This window comes from Ambystoma mexicanum, chromosome 9, assembly GCF_040938575.1.
Source record: "Ambystoma mexicanum isolate Mex_15411 chromosome 9, UKY_AmexF1_1, whole genome shotgun sequence".
Lineage (NCBI taxonomy): Eukaryota > Metazoa > Chordata > Amphibia > Caudata > Ambystomatidae > Ambystoma > Ambystoma mexicanum.
In genome coordinates, this window is record NC_090931.1 from 816,971,968 (window position 1) to 816,999,774 (window position 27,807).

The 27,807-nt window shown below is 45.6% G+C and overlaps 1 protein-coding gene across 6 annotated transcripts in view; it reads left to right on the plus strand.

Moving 5' to 3' along the window:
• Nucleotides 1-27,807, plus strand: part of NME9 (NME/NM23 family member 9) — an 808,977-nt gene that overhangs the window by 470,046 nt on the left and 311,124 nt on the right. For all 6 annotated transcript variants that reach the window (XM_069615815.1, XM_069615818.1, XM_069615816.1 and 3 more), the window contains one exon: nt 14,746-14,906. In XM_069615815.1, the coding sequence (XP_069471916.1) occupies nt 14,746-14,906 (161 nt within the window). The remainder of the gene's footprint in view (nt 1-14,745; nt 14,907-27,807) is intronic.

Consider the following 27,807-nt stretch of genomic DNA (forward strand, 5'->3'; position numbering starts at 1 on the left):
ATAAGATGCGGAAAACGTGGGAGGACACAATCCATTCGAAAGAACAAGTTACTTACCCCTGGTAACGTTCTTTCAATTGGATGTTCCTCCCACGTATTCCTTATCGCCACTCCCAGACTACCCCGCCGTACAATTTACGTGTTCTTACTCTTTATGCTTTCTGTGAGTCTGTGGTAAACTGGTAATTCCTCTTCAGAAGGGGAGGAAACAGAACTGGAGCCAACGGGCGCTGTGTGCGTACTTATACTGATGATGGCGTCGACCGTCGAATGGAGGCCCTCAAGGGACATCGACTCAACGAGATGGCACACAGCGCCCCCTGTCGAAAAAATGTTTGAAGCAGCTGAAGCTGGAGATAATTTATCATAAGATGAGGAATATGTGGGAGGAACATCCAATCGAAAGAACGTTACCAGGGGTAAATAATCTGTTCTTCTCCAGGTATCTTCTCAATGTTCTCACAGTGCTAGGGGAATGACTCCCTTGCCCGGGCCTTCTTCTGTTTGACTTCATGATATAGACCACCAGGGGGGGAAGGACTTCCTCCCCTTGATCTTTCTTGTCTTGACAGGGCACAACACCAGGAGGTAATGATTCTTTCTCCTGCTGTCTCTTGGCTTGGCGGTTTGCAAAGGCTGGGGGTGGATGACTCCCTTCCCACAAGCCCTTCTCAGATTTTAGTTTGCAGTTCGCACTGCGAGTGGGAGTGCCTCCGTTCCCCTGGCTTCCTTGCTCCCTTTTGCTTTCACGATTCACAGTTCAATGTTACCAGGGGGAATACCTCCCTTCCCTTTGCTTGGTTTGTATTTGAAAAGTTCACAGTTGACATGAACTCCCAATCTTATGGCTGTGGATACCAGACCTGTGTATTTCTCTTGTCCTTTTGGGGTGGCTCTGGTTCACTATCCTGCCAGGTACTGTGAATATGAACATGTCTTGGGTTGCTTTTCATAAAAGGATGCAGGTCCCAGACCTGTGGGATTCTCCCTTTTGGATGCTTCAGACCTGGTTTGCTATCCTGCCAGGTGCTGTGACTATGAAGATGACTTAGATTACTCTTCATAATAGGGTGTGGATCCCTGACCTGTGTTCAGACACTTGTCAGCCCTTCTGAATGCCCACCAACCGTCCCGACAACGCAGGTACCTGAAAGGGGCTTGCCAGTCTTCTTCGGTCGGTCACAGGCTCTTCTCTTGACCTTTCATGCCTCTCGTGGCCCTTGCTACTTTCCTGTTTACTGTGGCGGCTCTGCAGCGCTTGGTTCCTCACGGCCTCCATGTCTCCCGTCGAACGCGCACTTCAGCTGCTTCTTGTACCTGGATGCCTGCTTCTTCAAAGCCCCACCCTGGTTGTTCTCTCCACGGCGGACCCGATAGGGACATCTCTGCCTGCAGTGCAGCGTCCCCAGCAACGACATGCTCTGTTCTCTGCTCCGGTCTGCTGCCCATTTCGCAGTTCCTCCAGGGCGAGCTTCTCTCCCCTTCCTGGTTTCCCTCTTCAGTTTTAAATGGGCTCTGCCCAATCAGGTTTCAGGAAACACTAGACTGTCCATTCAAGTTCTCATAAGTGCTCTTTATGCTTTTGCACTTCTTCTGCTTTCCATTACTGATCTTGAGGTCTTCCAGTGAGTCAATTGGTCTCTCCCTCCTCTCTGTACTTAAGGGATACATGTTCCTTGAAGAGTTCACACTCTTCCTTGTCCTAGTACTTCCTATATTGGTGATATGCGAAACACATATAGGAACACTCGGAAAGTGTTGGTGGGAGGCGGTGGGAAGGTGTGTTAGGGTTAGGTGGGCTATGGGGATACCATGTTCTCCCCAGATCGTCACTAATCTCATAGGGGGCTTCCCTCATGATGAGATCCACCCAACAAGTACCACCTCCAGGTAGACTATTGGGAAGCGGCATAACCTCCCTGGCCTCATGGGTATGGAGCTCCCCCTAGGGGAGAGAAGTGATGACATCTAGAGATTTGTCACTGTAATCAGTAGCGGAATAGTGGAGGATCCACTGGGAATATATAACACAGAGGAGGTCACTCTGGTGGCTGGCAGGAAGGGTTGTTGAGCTGTTTTTAGGGTTTGTTTGGAGGTGGGTGGATGGGTCAAAATATCTGTTGTGAACTGCGGACTGGATATCGGAAACTGGGGAGGTGGGACGGGGAAAATGCTTGGGCATTGTTGTTCGTTACATTGATGTGCAGAGATGCAGAGGTTAGGGGCTTGAGGTACTGGTAGATGGGAATGTTCCCAAGGAGGGGTTAGAATATGCACCTTTGTTTGGATATGGTATGAATAAGATCAAAATAATCACATTGAATGTGAGGCTGCTGGGTAATTACAAGAAGAGAATGATGGTGGAGAAGCTATTAACGGTGGGGTGTACAGGTGACGCTCTTGCAAGAAACACACCTTGTGAAGACTGATGTGGATAATGTTTGGAAGAAATGAGGTTGGACAGTGTTTGGATCGGACTAATCCGCATATGCAAGGTGTGTCCTTATATGGATAGCAAAAGGTGTACCAATACGGATAGATAAGTGACTTGCAGATACAGAAGGAAGGACCTTGGTACTAGGGGGTAGCTTGGACAGTAAAGGACTGTGTTTGCTGAACTCTAATGAACCCAATGTGGACACTAACACATATGTTCGGTCAGTGGTGTAATTTGCGGGGATTATAGGTATGAGCTATTTCTCTGGGGAGGTGATTCTAACTGTCTTTAAATCCTTCATCGGATTGTTTGATGAAAACGGGACCCTTTACAATCTTCCGAAACTTTAAATGAATTAATCACTGACTTGGACTTGGAATTATGGATGGTATCTTGCTTCGTTTAAAGTTAATAGAAATACTCTGGGGTGCTGTCCCAATGTTCCACGCTATTGGCAAGGGCGTTTCCACTGGGGACGTTCTACCTAAGTTCCAGGTCGTATAACGTGCTGCAATGGCTCAGAGTTCCAATGTATTCTGTTTCTGTCTCCTGATCGAGTTTATGATGAATGTGTATTGGTGCTGTCTGCTTAAAGTGCACAGAAACAATATGCTGTTTCCAAAGTAGGCTGAGCGTGCTCCTGCAGGGTTTGTACTCGCAGAAAGAAAACAAGCCTTTCGGAATTCCTATTCGTGCCTATAAAGGACATAATATATACATCAATTGGCATTTTTACATAGACATTGAAAAAAGATAGAAGCATAAATAATATACAAGATGACATCTCAAGTTCTCTTATAGATTCAGGTAACCCTCGAAGTCAGAATAGAAAAGACGCCTTCCCACCATGAGCTCAGTCCTGAATGAGACGATCTGTCACACAGTAATATTGGTCTCTCATACGACCTGTCGGTTAGACACTTTAATACTCAAAAATGTGTCAGTCTCAGATATCAAACTGATCATACTGGCTCTCAATCAGTGACTTTCCCTGGAGAACTTTGTAATTCCCAGGTCATCAAGTCTAGTTCTGCATAATATTAATACTTCTTTCAGAACCCTCCTACATTCTAGAAGGTTTGAAACAGGTCTGTGTCATACCCCTATCCAAAAAGCCCTCTCTAGACTCAAGTAACTTTTCTAACTACAGACCTATTTCAAATATGCCTTTCCTCCTGAAGAATCTGGTTAAAGCTGCACAACCCCAGTTACAGGAGTATCTAGAAACCAAGCAGCTCATAGGGGACAGGCATTGGACTGCCGGCCTCTTTGAGGAACTAAAATGGCTTTACTGGATCTTAGGGACACTCTTTTGGAAATCACTGACAAATGCAATGCATGTTGATGCTCTTGGATTTGTAGGCAGCCTTTGACACCCTCAACCTTAATATATTATTGAAATGGCTGAGGGATATGGCAGGTGGATTGATTCCTTTCTGTCTAACAAATGTTGAAAAGTTAATATTTTAAAAAGCATATCAGTATCTGAGGTTTTCACATTTGTGTGTGTGTGTGGGGTCAGCAATGTGAGATGGACACATAGGTATCGTTTTCTCAAGGTTTGCCATTTTAATAAATAGAAATAGGTTAGATAAATGCCTATCTTTTCCTATCCTAACAAGGATGTCCCTGCTAGCAAACTAAAACTAAAGAAAAATGACCTAGTGTTCAAAATGACTCTGACCCTTGCACTAATGCAAACAACAAAATGATACATGGAATGTTTGGATCCCACCAGTTCAAACCTAGAGTTTTTAGAAAGTACTCCTTGTGACCAGGGTTGGACTCCCTTTCCTGGATCAATTCAGGAGTACCCTGAGCAAAGTTCGGATTCAACAAAGTTCTGTTCAGTGTAACACAAAAAGCACAAAAAGTATTTTCCATCCACTGCGTCCTTCCACTTTGTAAAGTAAATGGGCCTCATTACGAGTTTGCCGGCACGGAAACAGCGGTACTGGTAAGCTTGCCGGTACCGTTGTTTCTGGACCGGCAAACTACGAGTTCTTCGAGCGCGTGTTGTTTAGCCCGCCAAATCGGCACCCGCTCGCAGACTTTGACGGATGCACCGGTGCTTCCGTTATCCCCATTCCCATTGAGTCCAATGGGGCTCGATGGGAATATGGATTTTTGCAGGGGAAAAAATGACTCTGGCGGCAGCCGTGCCGGTATTTACCAGCACGGCTACTGCCAGAGTTATGAGGCCCAGTGTCTCTTTCACAAATGTTTGTTCACAAATCAATCTACCTTAACAAAGGCATACCGTTCCCCTTGTTTAATGCTCCCTCTCTCTCACGGTCAGGGGATAACCATACATTTTTATCATATAAAGGAGACAGAAATTACATTCCTTCACTACATACTGATCTATACATATTGTATGATGCAGAAGAACCCTCTTTGTACCAATAGTCTTGAAAAAATAGACCTAGTACCTAGTTGTTTTTTCACAATATCAAAAACAGTTTATTTTAATAGGTTAAATCACAACCCGAATTTTCCTTTATAAAACCAACTCTAAAAACAGAATTTTCTTAAAATAGACCCAACAACACAAGGTGGATACATCTACAATACAAATTACTAGTTTCACACACATACATTCCTATAACATAACAATACAATACATCAACATATAAAATTTATGTAGTGATTTTAACACTTCCAATCTCTGAGTATTATTAACTCAGGTTAAACAGTCCCGACATGTTTCAGTTCCTCGTTGCGCTCAATGCATGAACCTTCTTCAGGGGAAGAACCCTTTTGTTTTTATTCTCCACCATGTAATCCAGGGCCACAAAAATACTCTTCAAATCGTACTCCTCATAAGTAGGATTTCTGTAGTGTGGGTGTGCTAAAATGCACCCGAATAACCTCAGACCTCTTTAATTAAGTCTGAAAATATTTTCTTGGTGGTTCTTTAGTAACCAGGAACCTGATTTCTGCTCCTCTGCAACGCCAATACTCCTGCGTAGATGCCGATATAAACAAAGTTTTTTTACATTTTCCTCATCGCTGGTAAGTTATCCAAGTATACATCCTTTGTTTTGCGTTACCGGTGCAGACAAGGTTACTTTATTTGCTATTTCCACAGCAAAGCCCCTGGAGTTGCCCCTGTGCTGCTCCCTGCCCGCTGTGCAGCTCCTCTCAATCCCAGGCTGCTGCTGCTGCTGCTGCAGTACAAGCTGCAAGCAGAGAGACTGGATGTATACTTGGCAACATGCACATGCATACACTGTGTACAGCCTCAACGGACACTACCTCCACCTAGTAGCAGCACTATTGGCCTAATATCACCCATGCCAATTATACAAAACGTGCATATGTAGATGTAGATCACACACAATGTTGCATGAGTGTCAAACCCGCTGACATGTCTGCAAGATGACTGACAGCATGTTATTGTACACCAACAGGTACACAGTCCACAGACAGTGAAGTGGCTCGGCCCTCCACTGCTGGCACACCATCCACGTAAGTGGCAGAGCAAGGCAGAAAGGCCACCACATACCACCACAGTGGAACCTCCAGCAGGTCAGGAGAATAGCACCATCCCCACACTGGTGCCCAGTGGCCCCTCCACGGGCCATGCAGGTGGTACAGCTGCCACTGAGGCTGTCACAGCCACACCACAGCCGGCACCTGTGAAAATCCACACAGCTGCAGTCCCCGCTCTGGCTCCCATACATCAGGGCACCAGCCCACTATCCTCACCATCCCGGGTAGGGCAGCCCCCACACCATCCGTTGCAAATGCATATTAATTGGCATCAAAAGAAATTGTCAATCAGTTCTTGCCGAACCAGACGTCTATTCCTACCATCTTCATGCTTGGTGGCAGCACAGCATCCGCAGGTAGCGAGTCCTCTTCTTCTTGGGGTGGCATGTCCTCATCAGGGTGCAGGGGAACATTCCGTCTGAGGCAAATGCTGTGCAGCATGGCACAGTCATAGGCAATTTGTTTGGCCTGTACATTAGGGACCACTCCAGACAAGTTTAGGTACTAGAAACAAGCCTTCAACAGGCCAAAGGTCCTTTCAATGCAGAGCCTGGTCAGGATGTGTGCCTCGTTGTAGGCCACCTCCTGTGGCGTCTGTGGTTTCCGCACGGGGTTGTCATCAGCCATGGTAGCTTAGTCTGTGTAATGGCATTTGTACTCCTCCAATATCCACGTCTGCTGCCCTCTCTGGCTCTCCATGTATCCTGGCAGTGTGCTGTTCTGCAGGACCATGGCATCGTAGGTGGAACCAGGGAAGCGGGCACAGCAGTGTTTCATGAGTAGGTCAGGATCACAGGGAGTGGTACTGCTTCCGGTTGCAGTATACCTCCTCAGATGTCTGGGGAGCCACCAACGCAACATGGGTGCAGTACAGTGCAGCTATCATGTTCGGCATGTCTACTGCTTCATAGAATCGTGCCTTCATGGCATTCTCCTGAGCCAGGGTGGTGGGTAGGGCGATGTGCTGCGAGACATGGCGCAGGAGTGCTTCCAGCACCTGTGCGAGCACAATTGGTTATGTGGGCTGGGAAATGCCATGCATGAATACTGTAAGCAAGGCAGGGTATCAAGAACAGACAGACACAAGTGATCAAGGTTCAAGGGTGTTTATTAAACTGCATAGGTAGGTTGGAAAAATGCCCAATCTAAACCTAAATCTAAGATGGGAGCAAGCTACAACCATCAAGTGAAAAATAAGGCAGTCAGTCCTAGTGGCATCTTGTCAAATAAAAAGGCCTATACTAAGAAAGACCTGTTGCCAATCCTTACAATTACTACAAAAAGGGTGTGGGATAAAATTCACAGGAAAGAAGTGTTCACAAATGATGTCAGGATGTAGTAGCCATGGTCTCCCTGCCCCATGTTTTGACCACGGGACAAGGCGGGACTTCTCAGCACAGCACACGCTTGAGCTGTGTTAGCACGAGATGACAGTTTCTGTTATCAAGTATCAGGATCTTTGGTGGTTAAGTCTCTTTTTCTACAAAAAAGTCTCTTGCCTCCAAGGACCTGATGGTTTCAAAAACAACAAACAAAAGTTCCTTTCACCTTGTACATTGGGTGATGCTTTTTCACCCCTGGTTCCCCTCTTTCGGGTTCAGACCCTTATCAAATGTCAACCTCCCTCCACCAGGTTCACTAAGGCTTTCCAAATCAATTCCTCTTTTGGCATTCACAAATCTTAATGACTTTTTAAACAGTTGTGAGAGACCTGAAGGTGTCTCCCTAGCTGGTCCCCGGGGATCTGTCGTCCAGGTGGCCAGGACACGCCCATCGCTATTGTATCCAGTTCCTGGGGGTCGGCTAGTGAGGGAGGATCACCTGGATGGGGGTTCCTCAGGGAGTGGGAGTGGGACACCGACGGGTGAGATGTGATATGGCCCTTCTTTCAAAGCCTTTTCCCCTCCTACCACGTAGGGCATTCAAAACCAGTGCCCCCCCCTTTTCCAACACAAACACTTTGCACGACACACCAGATAGATAACGTACTAACACCAGATCTGTTTACCTGACATGTCCCAATACAAGGTTAGGCAAAATCAGGCAATTGATCAGAATCACACACACCCGATGGCCCTTTCCCTTCCCCACAGGGATAAAAGGTGGAGCAAGAGAGCACAGTATGAGCAAGGCAGACCACACGACGGAAATAAATATCCAGACCCGGCAGTTCAAGAGGAGGAGAAAGGCGGCAAACATCGAGAGGCTCACAAGGAGAGACACTACCTTGCCCTTTTCGACAAAACCCTGCAAAACCTCGACAGAAGGAATCGTAAAACAGAGAACAATAGCCCAAGTGTGTTGCCGCAGATGACAACGGTTCATGCAGCGTATCAACGCAGATAAGGTGGAGCGAGGCAGACTCCTGCTACCGTGGTACCAGCCTTTACTCCAGCTACAAGGAAAGTCAAGTGGTTCATCACAGCCGGTGAGTCGCAGGGAGAACCTATAAGAACCGGGCTGTGGTGAATATTAGTTGCAAAGTGAGAGAAGTTCAAAGAACTGTAAAATTGTAAAGGGGAGACCTGCTGCAGAAGGAGACCGGCACCACGTCGGTGCTGCTCCGAGAAACGCTGGTCGATCCCCATCTACGTAAAACTACGGATAACAGAAGGCTGTAGGAGAGCCGCCAGTATAGGTCAAAGTGGTCATACAGGAGGTCAAGCAAGATCCCCGTACAGTCCCAAGCCTTTGACCTAAGAACTATAAAGAAAGCACAGGAAGTGAATCCCATATGCATTGAAAGTAAATGTAAATGTGAAGGTGAAGTTGGCAAGAGTGAACCCGGAAGAGGGATGCTGATGAGAAGGGGGCAACGTCTAAAGTCCCAAGAAACAGTGTGTTGACAAGGGTGAACACGGCTGAGGGATGTCCACTGGAACTGTTTAAAAAGACATTAAGATTTTTAAGTGAAAGAACAAGCCATAGTGAACATGGAGGAGGGAGGCTGAAAGTAAAGAGAGGTCAGCTCCCAGAAGAGAGGGAGACCCAGAGGTGAAGAATCCTCACCCAAAGTAAAGCCAGGAAACAAACTTTCATTTTGTTGAAGGAACTTCTGTTTTGTTAATGAATACGTCAGGCCCTCGAAGGCAAGAGACTTTCAAGAGAAATGAGACTTGGCCATCAACGGTACTGATAGTTGCAAGTGGTACTTTCGACGAGTATGTGCTGTGCTCCAAGATTCCATCTTACCACATGCTCAAAACGTGGAGAAGTCCAATCCAAGCTACCACATCCTGACATATTATTTGTGAACACTTCTTTCTTTTCTTGAAAACCACCCCACTCTCTCTTTTTGTATTAGTTGTAAGGTTTGGCAATAGGTTTCTTATTACAGGTCCTTTTTATTTGACACAACGCCACTAGGACTGCCTTATTTTCATTTGATGGTCAACGCTTGCTCCCATCTTAGATTTAAGTGTAGATTAGGCATTTCTCCAACCTGCATACAGTTTAATAAACACCCTTGAACTGTGATCTCTTGAGTCTGTCTTTACTGTTGCCACCATGAGTTCCTTGCACATTCCTCTGTCGGGTTCACTTTTGTCAACACACTGTTCGTTGGGACTTTCGACTTGGTCCCCCTTTATGGGCATCCCTCCGGCGGGTTCACTTTTGCCACTTCACAATTCCTTTTTGCTTTCTCTTGAGGTGGGATTCACTTCTGTTGCGCTCTCAATGGTTTGGGGGGGGGGGGGGGGGGGGGGTGTGTGTGTGTGTGTGTGTGTGTGTGTGTGTGTGTGTGTGTGTGTGTGTGTGTGTGTGTGTGTGTGTGTGTGTGTGTGTGTGTGTGTGTGTGTGTGTGTGTGTGTGTGTGTGTGTGTGTGTGTGTGTGTGTGTGTGTGTGTGTGTGTGTGTGTGTGTGTGTGTGTGTGTGTGTGTGTGTGTGTGTGTGTGTGTGTGTGTGTGTGTTAGTTAGTTAGTTAGTTAGTTAGTTAGTTAGTTAGTTAGTTAGTTAGTTAGTTAGTTAGTTAGTTAGTTATTCTGGTCAATCGCCTGACTCTTGTGTTGGGACATGTCAGGTAAATGGCTCTGGTGTTAGTCCGTTGTCCTTCGTGGTGTGCAAAAGTGTTCATGTCGGAAAAGGGGGCAGGGGTAGAGTTTCTGAGTATCCTACATAGCAGGATGGGAAAAAGGTACTAGAAGAAGGGGGATACCGTGTCTCACCCGTCTGTGTCCCACTTCCACTCCCTGAGGACCACCCATCCAGGTGATCCTATCTCGCTGGTCCACCCCCAGGATCTGGATCCATTGGCGATGGCCATGTCCTGGCCACCCGGATGACAGATCCCCGGGGTCTAGACAGGGAGACACCTTCAGGTTTCTCACAATAACCAAATTGTGCTGCAAGGTGCCCGTTGCTAAGCAATGCAGGACCCACACAAGCATCAGCAGTGGGGGTAAGGCTGTACTAATGTTGATCCTGCTCTCTGTCATCCCGGATCAGGTTGAGCAGCTCAGCGATGATCTCCCTGTTCAGCCAGTACAGGGTGATTAGCTGGTTGTCAGTCAATGTCCAGGGTGAGGGCCTGACCCGGGTATGGGCGCTTGCCTTACATGGCTCCTCTTCCTACCTCTGTTCTGCTCTTCCAGCCTCTGCAGCTCAATGTGCACGTCCATGTCACAGAAGCCAGTGGCAACATGATGGTGTTGGAAAGTGTTTGGGGAAGGTGCGGGCCTTATGTACCCTTCCTGAGTTGATTGGGTGCGCCTGTGGTTTCATTTCCATCATTTGTATGCATTTAGCTCCACCTCGTAAGTGGAAGTAACTGCACTGTGCTTTTGGTGATATTATCGCCCAATTTCAACTGTATTACTGCCGTTTTCAAACATGTAATGCAGCGGTAATATTGTTTTGTGTTGTCTGCAGGAATTCAATCCGTGGTAATACTGTCAGCGTTAATTCCACCAAAGGTATTACTGCTGACAGTATTACCGTTGCTAGCTAATTTGGTGAAGAAGTAAAAGTGGTGGCAGTACCCTTACCGCTAATTTTAACGTAAACCGTCAGATTTATAATGAGGCCCAACATTTTTAACAATTAGTCCGGATTTGGTTCTCCTTTTTGTGGGTCGGGAAAAAAATGCATGAAGATAGAAACTCGTCAGAGGAATAAGTGTGATAGCTGCATCAGGTTTCCTATTCTTATTGATTACCAGAGAGCATTCATAATGTGCCAAACCAGCAACTGGATTAAGTTAAATAATAGATTCAAGCCCCCTCCTGGATATTGAAGAAACCCAGGTTGCACTCTTGACTTTTAGTCATTCTGTGTACACACAGTCTCCTCAACTGATTACATACAATCTTATATTGCTTTGTTTGTTCAAAACTTTGAAGCCATTTAGAGATAGAGCACTAGGTCCACCCGCCACTACTACCCCCCTCCCCTAGCTTCCGTTTTGTACAATTCCCATATCAAAACTGCTGGTTATCATGTGAAATGAAATGCATGGATTGAGAAAGGACTTATATATGTTTATAAATATTTATGCATCAAGACTTACATTGAATTCCAACCAGCCTCTTTCATGTAACTTGCACAAATCTAATTTCATGTATGTGCACTGATGCTATTGTGACAGGGTGACCCTGTCAGAGGGAAGCAGGGAGCCCTCTAAACCTGGGGTACGTGGCCTACCTGTGCATTGCCAGAGCCAATCCTACCATAGTGGTGCGGGGCGAGAGTTGAGAGGGACCCTAGTTCCTGTCTCCCCAGAGTGCTTGATGTATAGGAGTATTGGTACCACTGTCCCTTCTGTCATACTTGTCAGCCTCCTTTCTGGGCAGAAGTCTTACTAATCTTTTTCAGAACAACGGATCTTGGTACATCCTTATCCTGTGCTGTGACAAGAACAATCCACACCGGGATCGGACAACAACAACCTCGGGTCCCAACTCCCCAGAGACACGCAGAGCACCCTCAAAGAAACAAGAATCACTGTACCTGAAATGGGAAGCCGCCCACCAGTGCCGGGTGGTGTTGCACCCCAGATGCCGAACTGACGCTGATGCGGGAAAAGGGGGGTCTTATGTGGGACTTTTAGCAATCTGTACCCAAAACGAACCTCTAGGGGAAAAACATAGGGAAGATTGGGCCGGAAGAGCAGGTGAGTAGGGAAGCCAATGAGAACCAGGAGGCAGAGCAAAATTAAAGGAGGAGGAGGAGTAAAATACTGTTATCTGACTAGAGGGTTAAAGGTGTTCAGGTGAGTTCAGAAGGATAGATGGAGAATTGAGAGACAAGGCGGTGGAGGTGAAGAGGAGTGCTGGCAGATTGTATGATAATGCATGTAAGGTATTGTGGGTGTGATAGAGTGATGCCAATCTTCATAGTGTAGTAGATAGTAAGCTTGTTGAGTGAGTGTCAGAGAGATAGAGATGGCAGAGGATAAGGGGAGAGTGTAGTAGAAGGGAGGAGTTTGATAGTGGCAGGTGTGACTGCTAGACGGAGAGAGGGGGTGAGAGTAAGTGGAAGTCTGTAGTGGCACTGGTGGAGGAGTAGTAGGGGAGGTTGGAGAGGAGGAGAAAGGCACCAGAATGAGGTAAAAGGCACACAGAGAGCACAAGAAGGGAGTGTGAGAAGAAGTGGAGGAGTAGGGAGTATGAGGTAGAGAAAACCGAGGGAGAAAGAAAAGTGAGGGAGAGGTGAGATGGGGGGGACCTAGTAAGATCAAAGGGTGAGGATAGAGAAGACCGGGGAGAAGGAGCAGAGAAATAGAGATAGCGGAGAGACATTTAAAAACAAGCATTGGCAATGCCAACAGTTTGGTTTTTTGTTTAGGCATGGGAAAGGCGCTTGCCAGGTACCGCCGTAGTGATATTTATTAACCACTGTTGGTAGCAGATGCAAAATGGTATGAGTACTTGTGCACCTAATAGCAGTGCCTGGCAAAAGTTTAAAACGTATGCACAAGCCAAAAATGTTGGCTTGCCAATGCTTGCTTTAAGCAGGACTTCACTGGCTTTGCCAATGCTTGTTTTGAACACGTCTCAAGTGAAGGACACCATATTGCTTATAAATCGAGTGGCTGAAGGAAGACCTACTCAACATTTTTATTACACCAGTAGTGTGTTTACAGCTCCTCTCAGAAGACTGCTTTGAACAAACACTGGCAGGCACTTTGAATGCAAAGCCTGATGGTAAAACTCGATTAACGCAGCTCAAAAAGTTCCCATGAGGGGAGATTTGGACAGGCAGAGGCAGGAATAGTCTGGAATGGCCATAGGGATTAACATGGCCATGGGCAGGCAATGGGTGGGCACATAACCAAACAACACTTACAGACTGTGTGTCCCTCCTCATATGTCATTCCTCCCTATTTGTACTCCAATGTAACAGTTTCCGCTTATAGGTGTCGCAAATGACATCTAATAGCCCAAACTAAAAATACCAATACATCTGTGGGAACAGCAGATTTAGGAACCCTTATGAATTCCTGGAGGGAGGGAGACCAGGTTTATGGCCTTTAGAGCCCTCCCTTAAAGGTAGGGTAGTTTAGATAATATATGTTCCTATATATGTTCCTTGGCAATAGTTCTGGATCTGGAGAGAGGGGGGCAAGGGACGCCTGGGCTAGGATGGAGGGAGTCCACATTGAGGTTGAGACTAAGGACCCCTTTAGCATGGCCATCCCAAGCCATCTCGACCGATCCTTTCTGAAAAGGTTTATAAAAATACATGGAATTGATACGCTGGTCAGTGTATCTGTAAGACCATCTGTGAAATTATTCACATATGTCTCAAAGCAAGGATTATTGTAGTTACAATCTGAAAGCTAATGCTACAACCTATTGATGTCAGGAAGCATGTAAAGTTGTCCCTACTCTCTCCCAATCTTCATCACCCATACCTTATGCTCTGTTCCAATTGTTCTATAAGACCCCCTACAGAATTTCAGTGATCATATGTTGAGTCAATCAGAATCTAGGAGATTACTCTATGCTTGCTAATGTTGGGTAATATTGGTTCCTTCTATTTTAGAATCACGCATGGCGCAACCAATTGTCTTGCTTCATCTGTTATCCATTATAGTACATGTAAATGGCATGATTACTATTCTGTATTGTTTATAAGTGGATTGCTTATGTTCAATATGTATCCTTTCCCCAGTTTTGATATCCAAATGTATAATGAAACATGGTGAAAACATTAATTGGCACATTAGCAACTTTTCTAAAAGGTGACTTATGTATTTTAGGCAGATGTACCTTCAATTGAAACACTTGTGTATAGGCGCGTTATAAATGCCATATCATATCATATCATAATTGGACTAATTGAATTAGTACAAAGAGGGCTTAGTGCACTAATGAACCTTCTTCAGCTGTAGGAATTTGGTACACAAGAAATATACTCAAATAAAATACTGTATAATGTGGCTGGTTTGGTGATTTTGTGTTGGGCACCAAAAGATTCAAGCAAGGGTCCTTTGGAAGATAACTAACTGGTTCCCAGAGTGGAAATATACATCTGGTGTCAGGGAACAAATGTTGTTTTATCAAGTTGTGTAAAGAGTGCAGTAGACTGATACAGCAGAGCAGTTTTGATGTGAACACGCAAGGTAGAAATAGTACCAAGTTGTACCCCACACCTCATAATGATTCACGCTGAGGGCCGTATAACTACTTGGTGCTGACTGTTCATGGAATCAGAAAGGAAGATTTATTGTTTCACTAATTCAAGGTTGGTGGACGCCCCCCCCCCCACCCCCAACCCCTCCCACACACATGCAGGCCCTGGTCAGAGTAATCTATTTTTGTTTAAATCCAGTGAGAAGCTCAGAACTTACTGTTGTATTTTTGTCACTGCAGGAGAAGTTTGAGGAGTTGGTCCAGTTCATGGCTAGCGGACCCTGTCAAGTACTGATAATTTCTAAGCGAGCAGATGAAGAGGATGAGGATGTTGTCCCAGCCTGGCGAGAGTTCATCGGCCCAACTGACGTTGAGATTGCCAAAAAGGAGAAGCCAGAGAGGTGAGGCAAAGAATATATAGCTCCTATTAATAAGAGTAACTAGTATAGTATTCATTTTATGGTTTTCATTTTCTAAATGTTATCATTTAGATGTTGTAGGAACATTTAGATGGAGGGACCCTTGTCAGGCTTCTAGTTTGTGTGTTGTTGCATAGCCGAGTAAGCCTGAATGTGGTAACATTTATTTTATTTAACACAAAGAACCTTTCCCTTTCAATTTTTAAAAAAAGCATTCGCACAGTCTCTCCTCACAGTGTTGTCAGTTCAAAAGGCATTCTTCAAAAGGTTCACAGGTCTTTTGGGGAAAACATCAGCAGCACTCAGTCTCTCCTTGCTCGTCTGAAGGGTATTGTCCTTGCAAAGTTCTCTTGTTGGTGTTAGGATGCGATTGTCTCCAGACCATCTTGCAGGATCTCGAGAGGCCGCTGTGTCTCTGTCACCAGTTGCAAAAACAGGTGGAAGTTTGCATCAGGCAGTAGGCAGAGCCATTTAGGCCTTCCAGCCATATGTTTCACAGTAAAGTTTCTCGAGGGTCTTATCTCCCCTTACTGGAGTCTGTGTCTCTACCCTCCCCAGCTCTTCTCTCACTCTCCTATGAGCCTGGCCCTCCTCAACGACACTCCACTTGCTTGTTCTTCCTTCCACTGTAGGCTTGTCCTCTTCAGATTGGGGGCTTCCCCCTAAACCCTACTTTGAGCGATGCATACCCTCTTGTTCCTTCCTATTTTCACTGGACTACCTAGTCCTAGATGTTTCTTCCTTCTCTACTTTCTCTTGCTAGGTTCCTCCTATCACCACCTTCAGTTCCTTTTCTGCCACTGTGATGGTATTCAGATAAGAATCCAGTCAGTCACTGGACGAGGAGTCCCCCATTGTTACCCATGGTAATGGACTCTTGTTACACCGGCTCCTCTGGGGTCTCTTGGGCTTCCACCTTTTTCATCACCAGTAGAGTGGTCCCCCAGTTACAGAGGATTCTCTGTTCCTCCATTGAGTAATTTGGGGTCAAGAGGTACTCCATGGACTTTGAGTGCACATGTTCGCAATCACTCAGCAAGAGAGGACTACTTCTTGATCGTTTCAGAAGTGAATGTATTTACAGCCTTTAGGCAGTACTTTAAAGGCCTTATGCAGGGGGTGCTGGTTCTAGACCCACAGGCTAACCAAGTGGTCAGAGGAAATACTCTTCCGCACTCAATGCCAAAGACGACCTTGGCATGTTCCGTTAACGGTATTGCCTGCAGTGTAATCCATGATCCCACCACCTTGGTGCCTGGTTCAGCTCCCCTTTTTTGTTTTCTACACTTACCTGTAGTACTTCAATTAGATTGTTGCATTTTCCCCCACTGCACTCTGGTCCCCTCCCATGTATGCCACAAAATATGGTTTCTCTGTGTGCATGGGGTGTCATAAGTCATTCCCGATGGCAAACCCACCGGATATTCTTTTTTGTTAAATTTCTCAGTCTAGGTGCATTCCATATATTAGGAGGTCTCCCCATGACAATCTCATAAGGAGAAAGTCCTGTTTTAGATTGTGCTGCTGTTCTCATTGACAGTAAGGCTAAGGGTAAAGCATCGGGCAATTTCAGTTTACTCTGTGCACATATCTTTGCAAGTTTATTCTTCAGGATACCGTTGTGACATTCCACCAAACCGGCACTCTGATGATGCCTTGCTGAATTAAATCTTGTATCTATTTGTAGTGCCACGCATACTTGTAGTATGATAGCTGCTATAAAATGCGGTCCATTATCAGACCAAATTACTCTGGGTAGCCCAAACCTAGGAAAGTACTCCTTCAACATTACTTTGGCAATTGACATGACAGTGTTATCCTTCATAGGGAAGGCTTTGACCCATTTACTAAAGGCACATATCACTACCAACACATATTTGTAGTTTTGGCATCTCTCCGTCTAAATTGGGACAAAGTATATCACTTCAAATGGCATAGCGGGTGGTCCAAAACGACCTCTAGTTGCCGGTGTACCCTTACCAATGTTATGTTGTAAGCAAATCATAAAGTTCTGAACTAGTTGTTCTGCAGCTTTGGGAATGTTATTGTTATACCAAACTACGTCTAAGTGTTTACAAATGCTCTTCGCATTAATGTGTGCTGGTCCATGTGCCATATTAACTATCGCAGTTACGTATGCGTTAGTCAGCATCCATCTCTGTTCTTCCCGATCTACCCAACATCCCTCCTTGTCCAATATCGCAGGTCCTGAAGCCCAACATTCAATCTCTCCCTTCTGGTCCTCGGCCTGGATCTCTTTCACACCGCTAATGCCCTCCTCAATCAACTCAATTTCAGCAATCCAGTTAGTGGAATCTAACACATACATCCGTTAGTGAGGGTCAGTAGCAGTCTGTTTAGCTATTTTGTCTACAAAGACATTTCCTTTTCCAATGTCGTCAGTCACCCTCTGGTGTGCTGCGCATTTCAATATCGCTAATTGGTTGGGAAGGGCTAATGAAGATAACAGTTGTACTATCAAGAGACCATGCTGGATTTTTGTACCATGACATGTTAAAAAGCCTCTTTCAGCCCATAATCTACCAAAGTTGTGAGCTACTCCGAAGGCATACTGACTGTCAGTGTATATGTTAACGATGAGCCCTTGGGATATCTCACAAGCCCTAGTCAAGGCAACTATCTCTGCAGCATGGGCGTAGTTGTGTGGAATTATTTTGCTTTCAATAATGCTATCTAAAGTGGTGATTGCATAGTAGAAGTGCCATCAGGTAGTTTAAAACAAGAGCCATCACAAAACAGGTCTCCTTCTGGCGAGGGTAAAGTTGCATCGCTCATTTCGATTCAGCCTTTCGTATCTTGTTCAGTAATGTACAGACAGTCATGAGATGCACTATCAGTGCAATCCTCGTTTAAAGGAAGCAATAGTTCAGCCGGATTCAAAGAACAGCATGTCATAATTTTGATGTGAGATGCAAATAAAATCAATTCATACCTCGTGAGTCTGGCAGATGTGAGATGCTGAGTCTGTGTTCTATTTAACAGAACATCCACTGAGTGGGGTACCAATTACGGTCAAGGAGTGACCCAAGATCATACCCTCACATTGTTTTACTGAGGTGGCAGCAGCAGCTGGAGGCCTTAGACATTTTGGCAAAGCGCATGCAACGGGGTCTAACATGGAGGAAAAATAACTGCACGGTCTACTTCTTCCCCCATGTTCCTGTGTCAGAACAGCCAAGGCACACCTATCCCTCTCATGCACGAACAAAATAAACCCCTTTCTGTAATTTGGTGTGCCCAGAACCGGCGCTGAACATAACACGGTTTTGAGCAGATCAAAGGCTTCTTGACAATCCGTATCCCAAGGTAACGGCATAGTTACATTCTTTCTAGTCAATGCCAACATTGGCTTAATCAACAGTGAAAAATTCAGAATCCATTGCCTACAATATGAAGCCATGCCGATTAAGGCCCTAACTTCTTTCTGCGTATTTGGAACTGCCATACCAGAGATGCTTTGTATATGTGGAGGTGCAAGTCGTCTTACCACCTTTGACAGGAGATAGCCTAAATCGGTGACCTCATGTCGACAATATTGAAACTTTTTCAAATAAGCTTTATGACCATGTTCAGCTAGATGCTTCAATAACAACACAGTGCCCTCCTTGCAAGCATTCTCGAAATCAGCAGCTATAAGTAGGTCATCAATGTACTGTATCAATGAGCAAGTGGAAGGCAATTCGAGCATGTCAAGTTGTTCCTTGAGTGCTCTACTGTAAATACTAGGACTCTCAGTGTATCCCTGTGGTATGCGTGAGAAAGTAAAAGAGAGTCCTCCTAGTGAAAATGCAAACAAGCATCTGTCTGGATGAATGGGTATGCTAAAAAATGCATTCTTCAAATCTATTACAGAGAAATGTGTAGCCATAGGAGGAATCATCCTATCATTGAGGAACCTCTTTAATGGACACTAATTACTGGACCTCAGCGCCCTCCTTTTTCATACATGTTATTGTCTGTGTCGCATGAGGCTGGTAACAACGGAGTAATTATGGTTCCTCCACTCCGTTTTTGAAAAACTGATTTTAGTCCTGGTTACACTTTTGTTTTGTTTATGCGCCAATTGAAACCAAACAAATGAAACTTGACTCAATTTTGTGATAAAAAATTATACATTTTTTCCTTGAAAATGCCCTTTATGATGACACGTGTTTCGACGGTCCACACCGTCTTTATCAAATCAGGGCCAATTTTTCGTCTTGATAAATGATAATCGGCCTTTCAGCATGCAAAATAATCATGGGTTCAATCCCAGCCTGAATTGGTCTAGCTTCCTGACGTCCGTGTTATTTGGTCCACGTTGGAACATGGTGGTTTCATTTGGCGCATGAGCAAAACAAAGTGTAACCAAAACTAAAATAGCAGGAATCATAGTTAAAATGTTGGTGATGTCAGGGACAATGGGAAATTGTGGTGCTACTACCTTGTTAATCGTGTGCAAATCTATAACAAAATGGTAGGGTAAGGCATTATCACCTTTCTTATAGATGGGCAGAACCGGACGATTACATGTACTACCAGAAATCTCTTCAATAACGCCTCGATATATCAGATCCTAAACAATACTTTTAAGCGCCTGTTCACCTTCTACAGATACTTTATACTGTGGCAATGTAATACCGGATTTCAATACTATTCGTACAGGTTCAACATTCAGTATCCCTAAATCATTGCTGTTTACTGCCCATAAATGCATAGGCACTTGTTGTAGTTCACTCGGTAAAGGCTGTTAGGGAGAATTCTCTTTTTGGGCTGAATTTCCTAACCTAGTGAGTCCCCCAGCAGCTTTACTGGATTTCTGGAGTTTGTTTTTTTCTCCTGCCAAGAGTGAGACTCTTTTTCTCCCACTCTTGGACATGATTTATGGTGTTCCTTTGACTGTTAATGTGTTTTATGGGCTATGGGGTCCTTTACTCCATAGGGTCTCATGTGTTTTTACTATGTGTGTTACACAGCACCCTCCGTGCAGTGACACAGGGGTGTCATAGTGACACCCCACCATAGACTCCATACCCTGGGACTGACTACTGTCTCCCAGGGCATGTAAAGTCACCATTGGCTTTACTAGTCCCAAATTATAAACAGAAACCAGTACAAACCATCATATTGTGGCGTACTGGTAGGGGCAATTCGATTGCCCCGGGGTCTGTTAGTCGAGGGGGCACGTCTCCGTCCCCCCTGATCGAGTTTTGGCTGGTGGCAGTGGATACTACTTTTTATATTCGACCGCGAATATATCCCTATGGGATTTTCCCATTGTTTGTGGCTACCAACTTTAATTATTTAATTCTCATAGGCTCGAACATACCGCCGGTTTATTTATTTAATATTAATTCGCCGGTTGGTATTTTTTGCCAGGACTCGATTCTAAAATGGCGTTTGTGTTCTCTTTTGAGACTCCAACCCAAGTCGAGCCCTTTGTTCCACTTTTGGCGGGCTTCTCCAAAGAAGCCTCCAAAAGTGGTGCCACTCTGTCTGGGTACCACAGGAGGTGTGGGAGGGGGTTTAGGCACCCTGGACTGAGTTACCTTGGTAACTCAAGTCGCACTCTTGTGTGATTGGCCCAAGTGGTGAGCCGGCCGGCTCACCACTTAGCATGTTTGATTGACAGCTAGGCTGAGTGAATGGGGTGTGCTGCATAAAAGCAGGGCTTTGGGGACTGGAACTTCAGAAGTCACCACAGGACCTGAGAATCCGACGAGAGAGAAGCTGAGCCGACCTGCTACGATGACACCACCGGTGGAGCCCTGCGGAACCGACTCACCACTTCCCGACGACAGAGAAGATCTCCGTGCTGGAGAGTTTTGTTCCCCTGACTGGTGGGCACAACCAGTTTACCTTCTTTTTCTCGCATCCCAGGACGTCTCGTGGTTGAATTGCCCGTGCCAAGCACCCCGGCAACCGGATAGCCACTTACCACTGGACCGCGAACAAAAGGACCGCTCCTTTTAACTGAGAACCCCGCGGCTGGTTTCTTCCCTGGCAGTGCAACGGACTCCTGTCTTCCTCCCCGACGAGATCCTCTCTTCCCCCGGACGAAGCACCGACTTGCATCCGCTGCCAGGAACAACTGCCCCCGCTGGAGTATTCTCACCACTTTAAGGTACCGTGTCCACCAGGCCTCCCTTTCTAAAGATTGCTACAAGGTAATAATAATCCCTTAACCTTCTGGACTGGGCTGGCCACCTTGACCATCTAACTGGTCCCATTTCTTTTGGTCCAACTCTTTCTGAACCTTTTCGAGACTCTTGTGCACTTTTTAACCGTGTGACCTTGGACACATTTCGTTCTGATCCTCTTAAAGTGGATCCGGCTTTCTGAACTCTAACTTCACGGTTTAACTCTGCCTTCCTCTCTTGCTGTGTTCTTGTGAAAGTGTTGGGATCTGTTTCAATTTATATCCTGCTTTCCTTTCCCTTTTAAAACGAATTATTAGAGTGCCATCTGCATTAAGCGCTCACTGCTGTCTGAAAATAAGTGGAGCTTTACTTAAGACTTGTCTAATATTCTTTTAAGGGAGTGTATATCTTTTAGTGACCGTGTTTTTGAACTGCTTAATATTTTTGCCCGTGTGTTTTATTAGATGTGGTTTTAAATAAATAATTATATCTCCTTTACACCAAGCTCTGGTCAGTGTTTGCTTGTTCTACTATGTTCTTTTGACCTATTGTGAATACTCTATATACTGCCTAACCCTTCTTGAGAGAAGTTTGACTGCTCAGCCACAGCTACCAAGTGAATCTGTGTGGTACAGACTGCTACCAAGCGGGTTTACTGGCAAACACCTGTAGTCTTAAATCTTTTGCAGTGGTCCAAGAGGGAACTGCACAGGTTTCTGCCTAACAAAGGCAAAGTCATAAATTGTGAAGTGGAATTCAGTTGGGGTGAAATGGTCAAATACACTCCATCTGGTGAACAGTAAATCACTGCATTAAATTTTTTCAACAGATTTAATCCCAGAAGATTCTCACCACAATTCGTAGTCAACAAGAATGGACATGAGTCGGTGAATGGACCCAAAGCTATCAGCACCAGTCGAGAAACCGGACTCACTACTGGAGTATTAGAGTACCCTATGGAAACATTATTCTGCCCTGACAGTGGGATATCTGGAACCCGCAGATGGTCAATGGAATACTTCTGTGCCCCTGTGTCTACTAGAAAAACATGCTCTCTATTCCCAACTCTCATTTCCACATAGGGTCCTTTCTGATCTACCGGAATAGGAATAGGTTCCAGACTCTGCTTCGGGCTGTCCTAGAGAAACAAAACATCATCTTCAGTAAAATAGGAATGTGAATTGGTGTTAAAAACATTTGTATTACCAGTATTCTGTTGCCGACTTCCCTGATTATTTCCATTATTATCCTGTGGCTGATTCTGTTGATTCTGAGCAAACTGATTTCTATTCAGACCGGTGAAGGCAAGCGTCCCCAAACAGCACGATCCTCCCCGCAATGAGAGACAATGAAGGACTCTCCCAAAATGGGAATACGGCCAAGACAGAGTGCGGGTGAGCGTAAATGGGAGTTTATCAATCAGAATAGGGCATGCAAAGAACTCTGCAAACTCCGAGAGCGCTCTGTCTGACAATAGCAAAGACAGGCGTATATATTTACAGAAAACGTCATAAGAACCTACACACTATAGGGGGCACAAGTTCATGGGGATTGGGTGGCGACGACTAACTATAGGTGCTGCTGTGATGTGGTTGGCTTTGGCTGGAAGACGTCATTGGGCAGCCTCGTGGGTTGGGCTGGGCCTGGCCGGGTGGCGGAGTTCATCCAGGCGGTGTTGTGGGGCCATCGTGGCCAGTGGCAGAGATGAATGTCTCTTCCTGACTTATTAGCCCTATGCCATGCACACCGCAGTCATTCGAGCATTTTTAGCATTATCTTCTTCAGTAAATCTTACAATAGGTTATACAACAGGTTAATGCAACACAGGAGGAATGCACCCTGTGAGGGGACTGGAGGCAATACGTCAGGGCATGGTTACCAGTGTCCTGTTGACCGGGGCCATAGGTCGAGGGGCTAAGCTTCAGGGCCTGGCACGGGCGGTACATGTCTTTCTGCCTTGTTAGAAGTTGTTATGGATGTTCCGCTGTGTGTTGTCAAAGTGTTGGGTGTCTTTATTGCACAGGGCCATAAGTCTGAGGTGGTCCGGTGGGTTGTGAGGTTTACGAGGGGGCGCGTATGTTCAGGCAGAGGTTTACGGCTGTGCTGTAAATAATGCAGGTGGCGGGTGGTGGCCTTGGGTGCTACAGAGGGGGTTACAAATCTTTGAAGCGGCTCCAGTCTGGTTGGGGGAGGTAAAGCAGCGCGGCGCGGTCTCTGCTCTCATGCCTTTGGCAGCCTTCACAGGGTGGGAGGGGGAATGGCCTTGCAAGTATTTCACAAAGGTATCTCCCTCGTGTGTTGCTGAGTTAGGTATAAACATCAAACATTTGAACATTCTATAATACTTATTCAAATCCTTTTAAAACATGCATTTCAACTTTGCTGGATGTGTCTCGATTATACCCAGTCTGAACACCGTATTCGTACACTATGTTTTAACAACTACAGTATATAATTATATGCATATATATTTGCAGTAAGTGAGGTAGTAGTCGGGTTGGTGGAATACATAGGAAATGACTCGCCACTGTACGTGACGGTGGTGGCACATAAGAAGCTTAGACATACACACATAACAAGTGCATTTCTTGCGCATTCTTCACATGAGTTCCACAGTCTGGTTACATTCGTTTTCTCGTGTATTCTAGCAGCATTAGTTCAGTTATGGCGCGAGCCCATGGGGTGCAAGTATCTCAGTAGTACACGTAACAAATAGCTTCCTGGTGCGTTCCTTTATTATTTGCAACCAACTGCAATGGTATATGCTCATCATTGCTTATACCATGGGGGCATGATCTCTTTTAATCATACATCTTACGGGCTTTTATAATATCAGGGATTTTATGAGAGGAAAGCATCCTTTGCAAGTATTCTACACATTGATATGCGAGGATTGTCAGGCCTGTGACGACCATTTTACTGTTCATTTTCATTTTGCCTAGGCCTGCTGGCCGGGTCATGCTGGGAGCGATGATACGATACACTGCGGGAGGTGAACTGTTACAATGTTAGTGTATTACAATAGCTCATATCCTTCTGGTTCGTGGGAACGGGCTCGCAGCGGATCTACCAGGGTGCTGCGGCAACAAAGATGACTGAAACCCTCCGAGGGTGGGGGCCGCGCTACAGTGCGCTGAGCTCACACCATCTTTACCAGATAAAATGGTGTCTAGGCCTAGCTGAATTTTAATACGTGTGGGCAATTAACACGTGCGGGCAATGTCTCCAGTGGGTGAGCCCTCCACCACCTGGGCCCGGGTGGCATGAGGAGACGCCCAAGAGAGCCATAGTCCTCACCTGGGGAGAAAGTGCAGGCGAGGGGGGTCGTCTTGGACCAGTCCTCCCCTACATTTCCCCCCTTTCGTTACTAAAGTAACGAATTCTTTAAATCTTCTATCCTCCTACATTCTGCCTCGTCCATCACTGCCTCATCCCATGCCGGAGTTCCTTTGATGGGCATCCATGCCCTGCACACTGCTCTTAAGCTCTCACCTCTCCGGGCATATTCATCTGGAATACACGTTAGATATATGCACCCACCATCTGCTTCTAAATCTACCCAAACTTCCTCATACCATTCTAGTATACGGGGCTCTTTGATGGTGGTGTGCCACAACTTATCTACAATATCTTTATCGTGGTATATGGGCACCAGTTGGTACCTGGGCGAATTATCTATCCCTGTTTGTACTTGTGCTTCTTGCATTGTTTTTATTGTACCGTGTGAGTTGCCCATTGTCACCATCATCATTGCACCGTTTGGTACTGCGTTAGCACAAACTCGAAGACCCACCTGGCACAGGCAAAAAAGTAGAAGGAGGAACACAACAGCTGGTATTAAAAATTTCACAGTTGTTCCAAGCCATGAGGGAACCCAGGAGAAGATGTTGTCGAACCAGGTGCTCGCTTCTGCTCCACCTTCCATTTTCATTTTTTCTCCTAGGTTGTGGACTGCTTCGATTACATGGGACAGGGAGCCATTCTCTGCGTCTTCGGAAGGTACGAAAGTGCAGCAGGCACTTCCTATTTTTCGGCAAACACCACCGTCCATCGCTGTCAACAGGTCCAGGACATACCTGTTTTGCATGGTCATTAGTCGTAAAGCTCTTAGTTCGACTCTGATGATATTGAATCCTTCTTCAGTGTCGTTTGCCAGCTGAATCAGTTCCCAGCGTGTTATCTGGAGCCATTTTGCATTTGCCCTTGCTTGGACACTTGAGACTAGTGAGGCAAAAAATGTTTCTGCTGAGCTGAATAATCGATATTTGTCTGGGATCGGTGCCAACAGTTCTGATGATGCCTTTGATATGTAATTTGATGCTCGTCTTTTACGGGTCAGCACCTCTCCCTTGCTTCCAGAAGACAGGACATATATTTGTGACTCTGCAGTGGGTTGAGCCACACTCTGCATGCGTTCCTGTGTCCTTTTGCTCCCATCGATGTGGCTTTCTGGTATCACCATTAGTGCCGAGTGTAGAGTGGCCATTGAGCAGCTGCCACTCCATGACTGGGGGAGGTGTAGGTATGCCTGTTTGCCGCACACCCAGTACGTGTCCATGAGGGCCGCAGTCCCTTTCTTTAGGTCTGGGATGGTGAGGGTCTTGTTGCAGTTCTTGTTTGTTCCCATGGGGGTTCTCCCTTCTCCTTTAAAGCACAGTTTATAGTCCATTTCGCTCTGTAGTTTGAATGGCTTTTCAATGGCAGTTACCCAAGTTAGCTTTGAAATGTGTTCTCTCCATACTGGTGTACATGTTTCCTCTATCCACTGTAATTTATCCGGCGCCACACCTCTTAGTGCTTCCGCTTTGCACAGCACTTCTTCATCCTTCCGCTTGTTGTCAGAAAAAAGTGTCCCTCCTATCACAAAAAATGGTTCTTTCAAACATACTACTCCTGCCGTTTTTGGGTAACATGTTTTCTCGTTCTGCAGCATTTGAAAAGTCACTTCGTGTGCCTGGAAGGTGTTCTTAATCCTGCACAGCGTGAGATGAAGGAGACATTGGGCATCCACAATAGGCAACTCTTTGGGTAACAATACTTTGGGTGTACCTGATGCATGGGGGATGAGGGAACAGACATAACAGCTTTCGTTTGTTGTCTGTTTAGCTGTGGCACTCATGTCTGCATACCACTTATTTGTTTAATGGGGGTGTCGTGGGTCTTCCATCTTATCTAGACCTAGCCCATAATACTCATCATACTTCTTCCTCCCTGTTTCTCTCTTTCGTCTGGTGTTCTTGTTACTCATGTACTTCCCAACCCCCTGAGCAGTGGGCAAACTAGACCCCCCTTTCTCATTCCCGCCCCCCTGGGCCCATTCATCATATAGTATTTCGTGCATTTCTAGTAGTTTTTCGTTTTCTTTCCTGACTCTATCTAGCAGATTGTTTTTTGGAATGTGGGCAAGTTTGCTGGTGGGGGTGTCATACAACCATGATATGGCAGACGGGTTTCGATCGTTGAGACTATGGGCATTGTAACTGGATACCCCTGGTGGAGACACTGTGTTGCTCTGCATTTCACCATGTGGCTTTTCTCTTTGTGCGGTCACAACACTTGATGGTGTGGTATGATACCCCCAGACAAGTTTAGTTCCGTCCCATATCAAAAAATCACCTTCCCTGGTATTGACATCTGCAGTTGTATTGGGCCCGGTGGTACTGTTAATTGGTCCAGTAGTGTTATTACTCCCTCCCCCCTCGTACATCTCGATAGAGATGAACGCTATAAACCAATATGTAACCAAGCCAAACATTATCATAAAAAACAATGTGATGCATACTGATAATCCACACTCATACGAATATCTACATCTTTCATATACTAATTCTCTCATTCTACTAATTCTATCCGTTGCAGGCTGCCCGTTAGATGCCATGGAAGCTCCTGTTTGAGATATAAAAGTGCATTAAGTGCATGCATGTAAACGTTTTGCTGGCACCATCTGTGCCAATACATTTGACGGGGAATGGAAGCGGGTGGGGGTGCGGGGGAGGGGTATTCACAGACAAGGGTATATACAAGTTATAATATTATTATTTCACTAATTATACATCACTCACCTAGATAAAAAAAAGAAATTCCACACACACACCCTTCTTTTTTTTTTTGTAATATCCTTGTCGGGCATTATTTCATTCAATTCCAGTGCTGACATTATTCCATTCAGGTCCAGTGTTGACACACACACTCACGCAAGTCGATATTTAGACATCCTACTCATTTGCATCGTTTGCTGTTGTCTGTGCCTCCTCGTCTATCTCCTCGTGTACATTGCTGTATGCTTTTCGTACGTCGGTTAAGTGCACCCAGTATCTCAAACCCTTCACCTTTACTGCCGTGGGCGTGCAAAATATTACTTCGTATGGGCCATGAAATCGTGGTGCATTCCACCGACGCACGAAGCTTCTGACATAAATTGAGTCGCCTGGCATTAACTGTAGCTGTTGCTCTGGCTCCGTGACAGATCCTGTTACATTTCCCTCTTCTCTAGTGAAGGGTGGGGAGAGTTGCTTCGATATTGCGCGCGCTGCCCTTGTTAATTTTCTTAGGTAGTCTGTGAACTCATCCCCCAATATTGCGGCGCTTCTGTGAGCATCTGAGTGTTCACGCAGTGGAGAGTGTGCTGTGTTCATTCGTCTCCCAGTCACGATCTCGTGTGGGGACAAGTGGTGGTCTTTACTTGGTTGATTTCTCAACTCAAATAGAGCCAGGGGTTGACAGTAAATCCAATTTTTCTTTAA